Source organism: Rhea pennata, chromosome 4 (genome assembly GCF_028389875.1).
Source record: "Rhea pennata isolate bPtePen1 chromosome 4, bPtePen1.pri, whole genome shotgun sequence".
Taxonomy (NCBI): Eukaryota; Metazoa; Chordata; class Aves; order Rheiformes; family Rheidae; genus Rhea; species Rhea pennata.
Window position 1 is genome coordinate 19,269,640 of NC_084666.1, and position 12,373 is coordinate 19,282,012.

The following is a 12,373-nucleotide window of genomic DNA, read 5'->3' on the forward strand; positions in this document are numbered from 1 at the left end:
TATTACTCAATCTTTGAGCCATTCTTTTAACAGTATTTGAGTATGTTGGTCACAAATCATTTCTTGTAGGTTGAGAATAATGCTGGCAAGAAAAGAAAGAAATCCCCAATGCAGAAAGCAAAGAAATCTAAATTTACAGAGTAGTAGAAAGAGTTCAAGGAAAGAGAGGGAAGAAGAGGTTCTTGGGGCTGAGTAATAAGTCCTTCAAGAAGGCGAAGAACGATGCAAAAGAGTTCCATAAGCCAAAAGGAATAAGAAAGGGAACAGAGAAGGCTAGACTAAAGTAGTAGCCTTACTGAAATTAATACACATTTTATCATTGACTTCGGGGGATCAGGGCTTCCCTTTCTCTGCTGTCCCCGAAACCCACTCATATGCTCAATGACTTACCTGATAAAATTGCAACCCAATTTTTAAAGGAACAGTACTGATAAACTTTGGAGAAAGGAGATAACAGAACTTCATCTACATCTCATGCAGCTTATATACAGGTAACTAGATTTTAAGCTTTTGCCATGTTCCATTTATGATATTTTATAAAAACATGATTTGCCATCCCACTAGATCATTTTACTTATAATTTATTATTAATAAATAAATAAAATTCCATAATAATAATAATTCAATAAATATAAACCTCATTAATGAAATTTATTTACCTGCCTGTGCTCATGTTAGAAGAGAAAATAAACTCAGCCTTGGTTTTGAATAGTCTAAAATTCTTAACATGGAGGAAGCTACACTTCAGTGTATCTAGATCTTTCTAATTTTCTTTTTGTTCCTCTTTCCTCCTCTCTTGATCAGCTCACTTCCAAATATTTTTTTTTGATTTAAACTAAATCAAATTTTCTACCTCCTCAGTAGGGTTCAGGTTGATTTACACAAGTATGATGCAGTAATTGAGAAGCAGTGAGATATACCCACAGCAGAGGTCTACTTGAGTCTCTAATTTGTGTTAGACCTAATAAAAATCATAAGTTATGATTACTGAAAGTGTTCACTGCTAAGTAGATGGAAGCCAAGTATTTTAAAATAAGCAGCAACTGTGACTTAAATATAGCAATATATAGCCAAGCAGAATCATTCCATCGCCTTCGCCGAGTTTCAGATCAGCACACTACAGCATGTAAAGCAGGAGCTTTACAAAATGCATGTTTCATCCCATACTTTGTAGCTAGTGCACCTGAAGCAGAGAAAAGCCAAATGATTTGATGAAGGTCACCAAGGACAACAGCCAGAGAGACAAAAATCAGAATCTAAGCATGTCTATTCTTTTCCAGAACTTACTGTTGCCACTAGACTATACCTGTCTCTGTCAAACTCCATGTACTCTCAGCTCTGGAGGCTTAAGCATTAAGAAAAATGTGCAGAGTGTGAGACAAATAATCTTTTACAACAAAGTCCACCAAAGGCGTTGGGAAGAGACCCATTCATTTTGGTGAGCTTTGGAAAAAGCACTAAGGGCAAATCTGGAAACGAAGACGAAGTACCATAGTCTGCACAAGTTAATGCAGAGCAAGAGGATGGTCAGAACAGCACAGACTGGAAAGAACAGCAACACAGAAAACCAAACAGTTATGACAAGCCACCAAAAAGGCAGGACAACTACAGTGAGAGTCCAGACTTACAGCAGCTACCAATTTATCAAAACCATTGTGCATTTCCCAACAGGGAACTAAGAAAAGGGAAAAGCCATCTGTCCCTCTAATAGTCATTCCTCTGTCCTACTGTTGCAACATGCAAGAGAGTTTAATGATTCCCACAGGGGCATTTCCTTTGCCTTGTGTGTTTGGGTCACTTCACACAGAACGTTGATACCCAGGATAAATAAATAATCCATATTCATTACAAAAGGACCTGTGTTAAGTCACATTTTAAAAACACACTGTATCTGCAGACTGTTTTACTAAAACTCACTTAAAAATTAACTAAGCCATAGACAGAAAAAAAACAGAATTAAAATCATACCTATCCTTTGGGTCCCAGCTATGAATTCTGCTATTTGTACCTTCTGTAGAAACAACTGCAACTACAACAAAAGTATGATGATCACTTATGTAAGCTGACTGGCTCCTACTATTGCTTACCAAAGAAACAGAAATTTGGAAACACTATACCATTTACTGGCAATCTCATAGGTGATACGTAGTATAAAATGCAGATTCACTGATAGACCTGTAAAGAAGTAGGTAGCTAGGGTCACTTTTAATTCTCTATTGTCTGAGATTGAACAATTTTCTCCTAAGTCCTTAGTATTTGTTGTCTGTGATGAACTTGGAGAGTTGCAATTTTCAGAACCTGAAAATACTAGTATTGTACAATGAAAATGCAAATTGTTATAAAGACACATATTTGCCTAAAATTAGATATACTAAGAAATACCTGTGAGCAGATTTCTGTGTTTTGTGTGTTCTACTATAAAGAAGAAAGAAAAAGAAGTCTTGGTTTTAGCTTTAGTTATCTACAAAAGAAACAGAAATCTATTTCAAAATGAAAGTTATCTTCACAGTGCTTACAATTGCTTTCTGCCTCTGTCTCTCCCTTTGTTTGGCCCTTTCAGATTCCCGTTTTTCATACTCTTTGCGGTATTCTTCCCTCTTCAGCCTTTCATGCTGATATTCCTCATAGCTGTCATATCTAGGAAACATAACTTAGTCATTAAATCAAGCACCTGCATTTGTTAATATAAAATTAATAACTTCTAGAATGCTTCACTATCTCTTGAGAACCAACTGAAAAGCAAGCCAAACGCACACAAAATGTAATACCTGGGTCTACGACTGTACGGTGATCTGGATCGCGATCTCGCATGTAAGGGAGAGCTTCTGTATGCTTGATGTCTACAGTGGCTGGACTCATAATAGTAACAAGATCTGTAGGAAGAAACACATTTACCTCTGTCATTCACTTTGAATCTATTGATACCATTTTCTCCCAAGCTACCTCTTACCTGAACTTACAATTTCTTCTAAGCTACCAGTGAGATTTGCTAGTGACAGTTTGCGATCTCCTGCTCAACTAAGGGGCCTCAAGTAATCTTTTTTTCCTCCTTCTGAAATGTTCCTGATTGAGGCTAACGCAGAGCACAGAGTCAGCCGCTGTCAACTTCATCTGATAGGGGCTACAGTTAGATTGGCACAGGGCAGCTTGCAGATAATGGAAAAGGTTAGCTCTGCAAGTTTCTCACCCACTGCTCTGCCTCTCTTCTTTCTGGCTCCACTCAGAAAGCGTAAATGTGGCAAGTTTAAAGGATAACGGCAAACAAGTGTTTGTGTAGCAATCCTGTAACCTGCAGAGTTAATCAGCTTAGGGGCAACAGAAGGAGTTGTGCTGTATTAAATTACTTCTGTTTTTTTATTCTTTTGCTTTCATTTACTTTATGCTTTTTACAATATCCCTTATTAATTATGATGATGACATGAACTTGCTGTACCATACCTTGAAGAGGATCTACTACAGGGCGACCTTGATCTCGATCGGGAATATGGAGAACGGGAACAAGACCTGCGTTGAGGAAAGGACCTTGATCTAGAGCGTATCCTTTGGGATCTTTGAGAAAATAAGGATTTGGGTGGAGACACTGAATCTCTGCATGGAGAGTTAAAAGAAGAGCAAGAAGGCGATATATCAAATAATGAATAGGCTTGTGTCCCATCCCAAGGGTAGCATAGTTTATCACTTTCGTCTTCGCTATCATCAAAGAGACCATCCATTGCTAGTCCTGAATTTATAAACATAGGTAGTTTGGAGAATTGTTCATTACTATAGTCATTGTCCCTTAGTTCACTGGTCTTATCTGCCTCTTCATCAAAAACAGCTTGGCTGGGGTGACCAAAATGCTTATTCAGTTCAGCCCGAATTTCCTGGTCTTGGAGCTGTTTTCTGTTATTACAGTGGGAAACCTGCTTATTTGTCTGTAAAGTCTCTTTCTTGAAATACTGCTCTTGTTCTAAAGAACAACAAATCTGACACTGCCACCCAGGTGAAGAATCCTTAAATTCTAGTTGTTTGGAGTCCTGAAGTTCCTGGGATATTTTAATGTGTATTTCCGATTTTGAATTCACAGATTGACAGTAGTCATGGTCACCAAACAGCCGCAAACCGGGCCGTTTTGTCTTTCTCTCCTCATGTCCACTGGGCAGTACTGTAGTCTTGCTAAGCTGTGCATACAGCTCAGATTGTTCTGGACCCTTCTTGGCTGGGTTATTTCCTTGAGAACCAGAAGACTCACTATAGCGGGGCTTTTTTGAAGGTGGTACAACAGTCTTGCATGATGACTTCAGCTTAGGTGAAGTCCTAAAAGGATTATCCTGGTTGGCTTTATGAGGAGGGGTCGTCGGTGGAGTTAGGCCTAAAGGGTGAACAAGAAGGGGGGAAAGAACATTTCTAAGCACAGAAACAATGCTTATTAACAAAGTTAATATGCTTCTTTACAACAGACAAAAATAACGTGAACCCACTCTCTGTCACTTTAACTTAACAATACTATTACAAAGAATAATAGTATTTAGGGTTTGAGGTGCCAAAGCTCAGATAACAACAATGGCACCAGTACTAACGCATTGCCATTAATCTTCAGCATAATTTCTGCCCCTCCTCTCCTTCATGACATCCACCTCCCTCTTCCTCTGTACTTTTTGATATAGAAAAAAAATCAAAAGATAAAGATCAAAAGACTTTTTTGATAAAAATCAAAAGGATTTTTATATAAAAATCAAAAGTCCAAAGACCGGACTGTCACAAACCTAAAGAAATTAGCAGACAAAACCTTGAATAGAAGCAAGTCTGAGAAAAATAAAGAGGTTACCAAAGAAACCTCTGTAGTACACAGAACTTAAATGCAAGGACATACAGCAACTGTACAACTTGACTGCAATGACTCTTTGTCTCCACAGTTCATTAACTTAGTAAACCATTGCTAATATATGTATAATACACTATTGTAAGCATAACTAATACATTTTGCCAGAAATGGGGTTCTGCAACTGAAATCCAAGTAAATAATAGGACTAGGGCAACTGTAATGAACCATTACATTCAGAACTAAGTATTAGCGAGAGTCATGAAGCAGGGAGACAGAAATTTACTTGATGATAGAAATGAAACAGATAACTAAAGTAACAGACACCAGCAACCACCAGGATTTTTCACATAACTATATTAGATTATAATAGTATGGTAAGATGAAATTGCAGGAAGGACTACAGCCCATTCTAGTAAAACCTGGGAACCAAAGAAGCATATTCCAAGTTTTTTACTAAGGGAAGAAAGTAACTGTCAAAGTTATCTATAAAATTCATAAAAGTTGTTATTAAGATTTTACAAAAGAGTAAACCAGAACAAGGTCAGGCTAACAGCAAGCTGGGGCCAGTGTTCAGGAAGTAACTGCTCTTCAGGAAGGCATTTAGCATGTTAAGTTTTTAAAATCTGCTTCTAGCTCATTGACCCTGATGTAAGCCCATGTACACAAAATATACACAATACAACAAATACAGAAGTATTTTCCTGAATTAGGAACAGAGAGAGATGAGGGAGTTCTAGTTTATCTAGTCCATCCTTAGGCATTCCAGAGACCAATGCTAGGCCAGGTTTCCTTTTCTAGCCCAAGCAATGAGCTTTCCATGACTTCCCTAGTGAGAATGAAAAGAGAATGCAGATGAACTTTCAGGAAGCGTATTTCAAATATGGTTACAGAGTTTTATTTTGTATTTTTAACCATACAGTGGAGCTCAGCAGATCAATGGAAATGGAACATGTTTTATAGTGTTTTGCTGTAAAGAAGGAAAAGCGTCCATCAATGCATAGTGCTCCCTAAGGAACGTAAATGGAGACTGGGAGTCCCACTGCATTAGCTGCAATGAATTTATTCCAGAAAAATGAAGATAGGAGTACCAAGACATGAATACTTGATGTGAGAGAGAAGCTTGATTTTGTCTGAATATTTAGAAAAAAATGGTTATGAGCTACCCATGACTACATAAAGACCTGTCTAATGCCACTAAAGTCAGGGAAACCAAGGCAGAAATGTGGAACCCTAAAATTCTACCTACCCACACCTGAATATAAAAATTAAACAGTTTTGTGCAAAGCTGTCATTGTTAAAACTATTTCCTTTGTGTCCTCAATTTTCTCTCACTTGCCAAAAAATTCACTTGAGCCAGCAGTATAGATTTCACACCTTAACCGCCTCCTGAATAACAAACAATTTTGACTAGCAAACAAGATTTTTTTTAAAATGAAAAGAACAAGCCCCTTCAATATTCTGCGCTAATCATTTCTGGGTTAAAAATTCAGGTTTAGATTCAACAAAAATTTAAGCAAGCAAGGATAACTTTCTAAATTAAAAATTTAAAACAGTATTTTTATTCATGAAATTATATAGCCCATGAGGAGCCCTGGAGTTAAGTTAGTGAATTTTACTATGTATTTTTAAAGACAGAACAAACTGAGAAAATATTAATTCCAGCCTCTCCTTGTTGCATGCTTATAAAATACAACCACTTCAACTGAAATACTTGCATACTTGAGAATTTTAGGCAAAGAAACTCCACTGTTCAAAATAAAATCCTGTTTCCATGTCTTTAAAACTACTCCTGGGAGAAAGGAAGCTGCACACAGAGCAGCACGATTTCCAGAAGCCCCACAAGGAGTCCAGCAGTCTTGGGGAAGGAGGAACTAACGCCTCCCCCAAAAAAGTACAGACTGAGCCAATGTACTAGCACGTCTTTTGCCAGCAAGGCTGTGCTGGGGACACCCTAAGAAAAGGCTTCCTCGTGGCATTTTGGCTTTTTTCCTGGTTCTAAGCAGAAGCAGGAAGTGCAGAAACAAGAACAAATAGCTAAAAGTTAGAAAATGTTCATTTAACTTTTGAGCAAACCTCAAAGAGGGGGCTGGGGAAAGGCGGAAAGGTTTGAATCAGATCTTGCTTATGTCACTGCTGCGGAGTCCACCCTCAGCATGTCCCGTGATCAGCCTCCAAAACGTAAACTTTGAGAAGGAGAGCTGGCGGCACGCTTGCTCATCAGCGTCCCTTTTGCTACACTGATCGCCGTAATCTTGACTTCACGCCACGATGCTGAATCAATAGTGCTAAAATATTCTGCAACCTTTGGATCATTTCATAGACGCCGATTTCTCCACGAATGTGTACACTGTAGTGTTGACAGTGCAAGGTATATTCTTTGCTCTCTCTTGAACTTAGCAGGTTTTGACAGATTTATGTAAGGACAGATGGCCATTACAGGCTGAAGGCTGACAAGAGGCAGTTCAGAGCATTGTTAACACACTTGCACAAACTCTCAGCAGTGCAGCACTGTGCAGAATGTAATTCAGACTATAGCTTTTTTATTGCTGCCTATTTTCTTTTGTCAAAAGAGCCTGCTGTGCACAGCAACAAATGGCTGCCATTACCCAGAATGTAATGGGTGTCAGACAAATCACGTAACACAAACAATCAAGAGTATGTAGGTCATATTTCAACAGAGCACAACCTTAGCAATATTTATGATTACTGCATTGAAATGTGCTCTATAATAAACAAGTACCTCTACATCACTCACACTTACGTACTTCTGCACAGCAAATCTGTTAGAAGTGGTACATACTCTACAATCATCCCCCTTAAACAGTCTTTTTTCTTTTTAAAGTAAAAGGCAAGTATTTTTTCATGACATGCTATAAAGCCATTTTCTTTGTAGGGACTTTTCTTTAATTGAATGGCTTCGGTAAATGGTACGTTTGCACTTTGCCTTGCTCTGTCTATACACTGTGAACTCACTCAGCGATCCTGGGCTTTAAAATAGCGTGTATCAATTTGCGAACGCTGCTGCCAAATCAGCACTGTCCTTCCCGTGCCTGTGCGGCAAAACGGTGTTTGCATGTATGCCGACTTTGCCACCTTGATCTAGCGACTTCTTTTCAAGAAGGTCTCAGGGGGAGTAGAAGTAGTTTTGATGCGTTCCAAAACCACACTAAAAACCCCTTAGTAATTCATTTAGCTCAGTTAGGTTGATAGCAGAAATTAGGGGAGTGCATTTACAGAAAATGTGACATCTTGACTTTTTAGGACTCATTTGCAATGCTGTTTTATATAGACGCCAATCTTTCTAAAAAACATACTGCTACTGTTAGCATTTAAATATTTGATGAGGTTTGTTCTGCTTTGGAGAGGCTGAGAATTAGCAACTTTGGGGGAACACAGCTGTGGAACCTTTCTACAAGTGTACTGGGCTTTTGGGAGGCATTGAAAATGAATTCTTTTATACCTTTTAAGTTTGAAAACGGATTGACAGAGAAACATTATTTAAGGCCACTTAAAACACTGCATGCAAGATAATAGCCCAATTCACTTAAAAAAGAAAAAAAGATCAGAAACACTTTTGTGTGGCACAGGACTACAGAAGCCAGGAAAATATAATAAAATTAAATAGCTATCATATAATAAAAAAATACATGCTTGTGGAGTAGTCAGTTTAATCTTGTTGTCAGTGCTGCAGAGAATAAATACAGACCCCTGAAAATATCTAATAATTTACTAGATTTTATTCCCTCTGGACATCTCTCTGTATCTTACATCTCATTTTATCAGGAATCATTCTGAGGTCAAACAAGTTCTCAAATGATAGAATTTAAGTAGTTAAGTACCTTAACTAAGAGGTAACTCAGATCTAGAAAAGTTGGGCAAATAGTAGGGTTTAAGAATCCTCAAGGATGCTCATGAATTCCAAATTACTATTCAAGCTGACTGCATTCATATAACTTCTTCTGTCATCTTTTGGAAGGATCAAATTTTGCACACAAGGAAGCTGGCAAGAGGTAAAGTGAGTTCAGGTAAATTACAGGAATTTGTGTGCAAATGAAAGACTTTTCACTGAGCCACCAATAGGAAGGCAGAATTATTCTTCCAGTTAATGATTTGTTACTTGTATGGTAGTAGAGCCTTAAAAATATAACCTCACTTAATCCATGCACTTACATGGTAGCTTTGAGTATTTCCAAGTGAAGGTTTTAAAAGACACTGAGAAACAGAGGGAGCAGAATTTCAAACATTTAGGAGCCATGTCTTCCAACTTCTGCAACTTAGAAGTTCAGCAGGAATTCTAACATAATCATTTTGGAGCTCTCTGTCATCGAGACAGACAGTCATCCTCAGAGGGTGAGACATTCTCCTAGTCCTCACCTCCGCAGCTGCCTCCGTGGCCTGACAGGTAACAGAATAGAGGTCCTCCAGTAATTCAGAAATGTCCCTGGAAGACTTCACAGCATTCCTGCCCAGGGCCTCTTAGTATAGTGTTTGTAATGCAGACAGTTGTGGAAGGAAAGGGAGAAGGACCTCTCACGAGCTATCGCTTCTTAGTCAGAACAAGACTCTTACTACACCAAAATTTCATCCACTAGCATCAACTAGGGCTCCATGTCATGACTGACTCACGGCTCTGGCTCATGTTTCTCAGAACAGCACTACAAATGAGCTTCAGGAATTGTGATTTTGGATAGCAATGGACTTACCCTTCTATCATAGGCCCCTTAGCGTATAATTGAAAAATTTTTACATGTGGTTTCCCTTAAAACCTTAAAGATTTTTGTCCCCTGTCATTTAGCAAATAAATATTTTTACAGTTTTAGAGAGGACAAAGTTACATTCATGAGGAATAACAAATCCATTTTAAACTAAGATATAGCAGTAGCAACAGAACGGTTTCAGTTTGACTTTAGGTACGCGAATCCAAAATGTACGTGTGACGAAGATTGATGGCTTGTGTGGGAAATGCTTTTATTTATTTATTTTTCTTCTCTACAGTTAATTCATCAGTAAGGGAACCAATGCTGTTTTCAGCAGAGAGATCAAGGGAGCTCCTATTTATATTAAAATACTTTTTGCTTCGATAGTGCGAGCGGCACTGTTAATGGTCTTTTCAATTCGGCAGTGAGATCAAGGCAACTCCTATTTAAATTATAATAAATAGTGCTTGTACAGTGCAAGCTGCCCTATATAAGGACAATGAGCAATGCGGTTATCTGGATATAATTTGGAGTTGCCAGGGTCTCACTGAAGAACTCCAAGGTATTATTAATCACTACTGCCACTGTTTTTTTCCTGTTTTTTTTTTATATTATTACCGAAGTGGGTCCCAGTTCTGCCATGATTTACCCACTTACACTGTAAGCTCTTCAGTACTAGAGCTTGTTTGTTATGTACTTGCTTGTTACCAGCAGAAGTAGACTTGTGACATAGGATGCTACAGCCATACAAATTAATGAGCTCAAACACAGACATGCACAACCACCCACTTTTTTTTTTTTTACAAATCTATATATATGCACATAAAAATAAAAGCTATGTTTATGTAAAGGCAGAGATTAATACAGCTACTAAAAGAGGACGAGCCGTCTCCTGAAACCTCCTCACTAGGCACTCTTGAAGAACAGAGCGAGTCCAGCAAGGAGAGGGACAGCCATGACCGCCTGCGCTGCCTGCGAACACTGCCCCAGCTCCCTGGCTGCACATGCTCCACCAACTCTTGTTTGCTTTGATGAGCATCAGTTAACTAGCTAGACTGGATTTACTTCCAGAGGGAAAAACGTCATATTTTGATAGTACAGTGTTCCTGTTCACGTATTCATCCAGTTGTACAATTTCTCAGCTTCTGACACACATTTATTTTGCCAGTTCTCCTGGTTGTATTGCCTAAGCCAACTGCAAAGTTGGTTCTTCCTCTGTGTGCAGCTGCTGCAGTGGAAAACCACTCCAGCTGCCCTTCCTGGGCGATACTACAACACTATGGAGGAGTCATATCAACTCCCAATTTCTGTCCAGTCAGCTGATGTGAAGAGTAGGTGGCTATCTTTCTGGCTAGGAAAAAAAAAAAAAAAAAAAAAAAAAAACACTTTTTTCAGTGTTTTCCACTGTTTCTTGTACTATTCTGCTGTAGTCACCTCATCTGTCCCTTTCAGCTGTAGCACTAAGCACTGAGCTGCCAGTGTGCTTACAAACAAGCATACTTGTGTGGATGTGCTTCTAGTAATGACAAAAGAGGCTTCTCTGTGCTTCAGACCTGTTGGCACTGAATGGGATTAACCTGCTGCATACAGCAAATTTTGCCATGTTTGTACTGGTTTTACAAAAGCAAAGTGCAGTGGAAGGATACTTTCTTTTGTTATGAGGGGAAAGATCAGGACCACAGATTTTTAGGACAAGTAAGAGGGAAGTGGGTATGTTTTCATGATGAATTAATGAAGAAGCTTCCAAGAAATTGGAATGATGGTTGTTGGTGGCTGAAAGCAACAGCCCAAAGTGCATAAACAGAGCTACAGCAAGGGTCTACTCTTGTGTAAAGCTGCCATTGAGTTCAAGGTAGCCAACTGCTTTACAGTACCTGAAAAATTAGTTTGCAATGTTCCCTAAAATGCTACAGAATACATAATTTATAATCCATGTATCCCCTAGGACACACTTCTAGTACACCCCTTATTTTTCAACTGAGAAAATGAACAGTTTTATCAATAGCTCGGGTTGTACCGAATATGCAGTCTTGCGTTCATTCCTGGCCACTTCAGGAAAATAGTTCAGAGGAAAGCAACAGCAGATCAGAGGTCTGAAGGAAATGACTCTTACGGAATGAGCAGATGAATTAAATGAGTATAATGTGGTGACGCATCACCTAAAGCAGCACATGATAAAAATCTTTCAAAGGTATGAGCACCAGCGAACTGAAAGGAGGAAGATAGATTGGAGATTGTGTAAAGTGTACTAACGGAAGAAATAAAGAGAAATTGAGAACATAAAATGAATATCAATTAAAAAGATACCTTTAAGCTATGCAATAGTGTTTCAGAGGCAGAGAAGAAAGCTGTTAGTTGTGACATTTTAATCTAGAGTTGACAAAACACCAAAATGTGCAGTCACGTACAGTCCTACACTGGCCTGGAGACAGACTGGATGACATAACTTTTCCATCTGTAACATCTATTACACTGTGCTGTGGGGGTTTGTATTTGAAAGATAGTGCTCAGCAGTACACAAATCTATATGGGGAATATATGAGGAAGTATAACAGATAAATGGTTTCATTCATATTTTTCCAGAAATTACACTCTCTTGTCTAGGTTTGGAGTTATATTTTCAACCACCTTCCCTCTCAGATAACCGGATAAAAAGTCAATGCTAAACTGCACTGAAATTAAAATGCTGGAGACCTCTATAACATCTCAGTTTACATGTTGCATTAGAAGAAACAAGCACGCAAGCAAGCCATGCTGTAAGGAAGAGCCAGCACTCCATGTTTCTCACCTGCAGTTCCAGAGAGTTCCACACTTAAGGTTTGTTCAATAGTCTTGTTCTCAAATGGGGAACCCTTGGGATCACTGGAAGACA

General features: G+C 38.6%; 1 protein-coding gene across 5 annotated transcripts in view; it reads right to left on the reverse strand.

Moving 5' to 3' along the window:
- The window catches only part of PPARGC1A (PPARG coactivator 1 alpha), a 384,961-nt gene that overhangs the window by 13,578 nt on the left and 359,010 nt on the right, over positions 1-12,373 (reverse strand). For 4 of the 5 annotated variants that reach the window (XM_062575397.1, XM_062575398.1, XM_062575399.1 and 1 more), the window contains 4 exons: positions 12,290-12,363; positions 3,439-4,351; positions 2,769-2,873; positions 2,517-2,637 (listed from right to left, as the gene is read on the reverse strand). In XM_062575397.1, coding sequence (XP_062431381.1) covers positions 2,517-2,637; positions 2,769-2,873; positions 3,439-4,351; positions 12,290-12,363 — 1,213 coding nt within the window. The remainder of the gene's footprint in view (positions 1-2,516; positions 2,638-2,768; positions 2,874-3,438; positions 4,352-12,289; positions 12,364-12,373) is intronic. The other variant, XM_062575402.1, reaches the window with a different exon arrangement.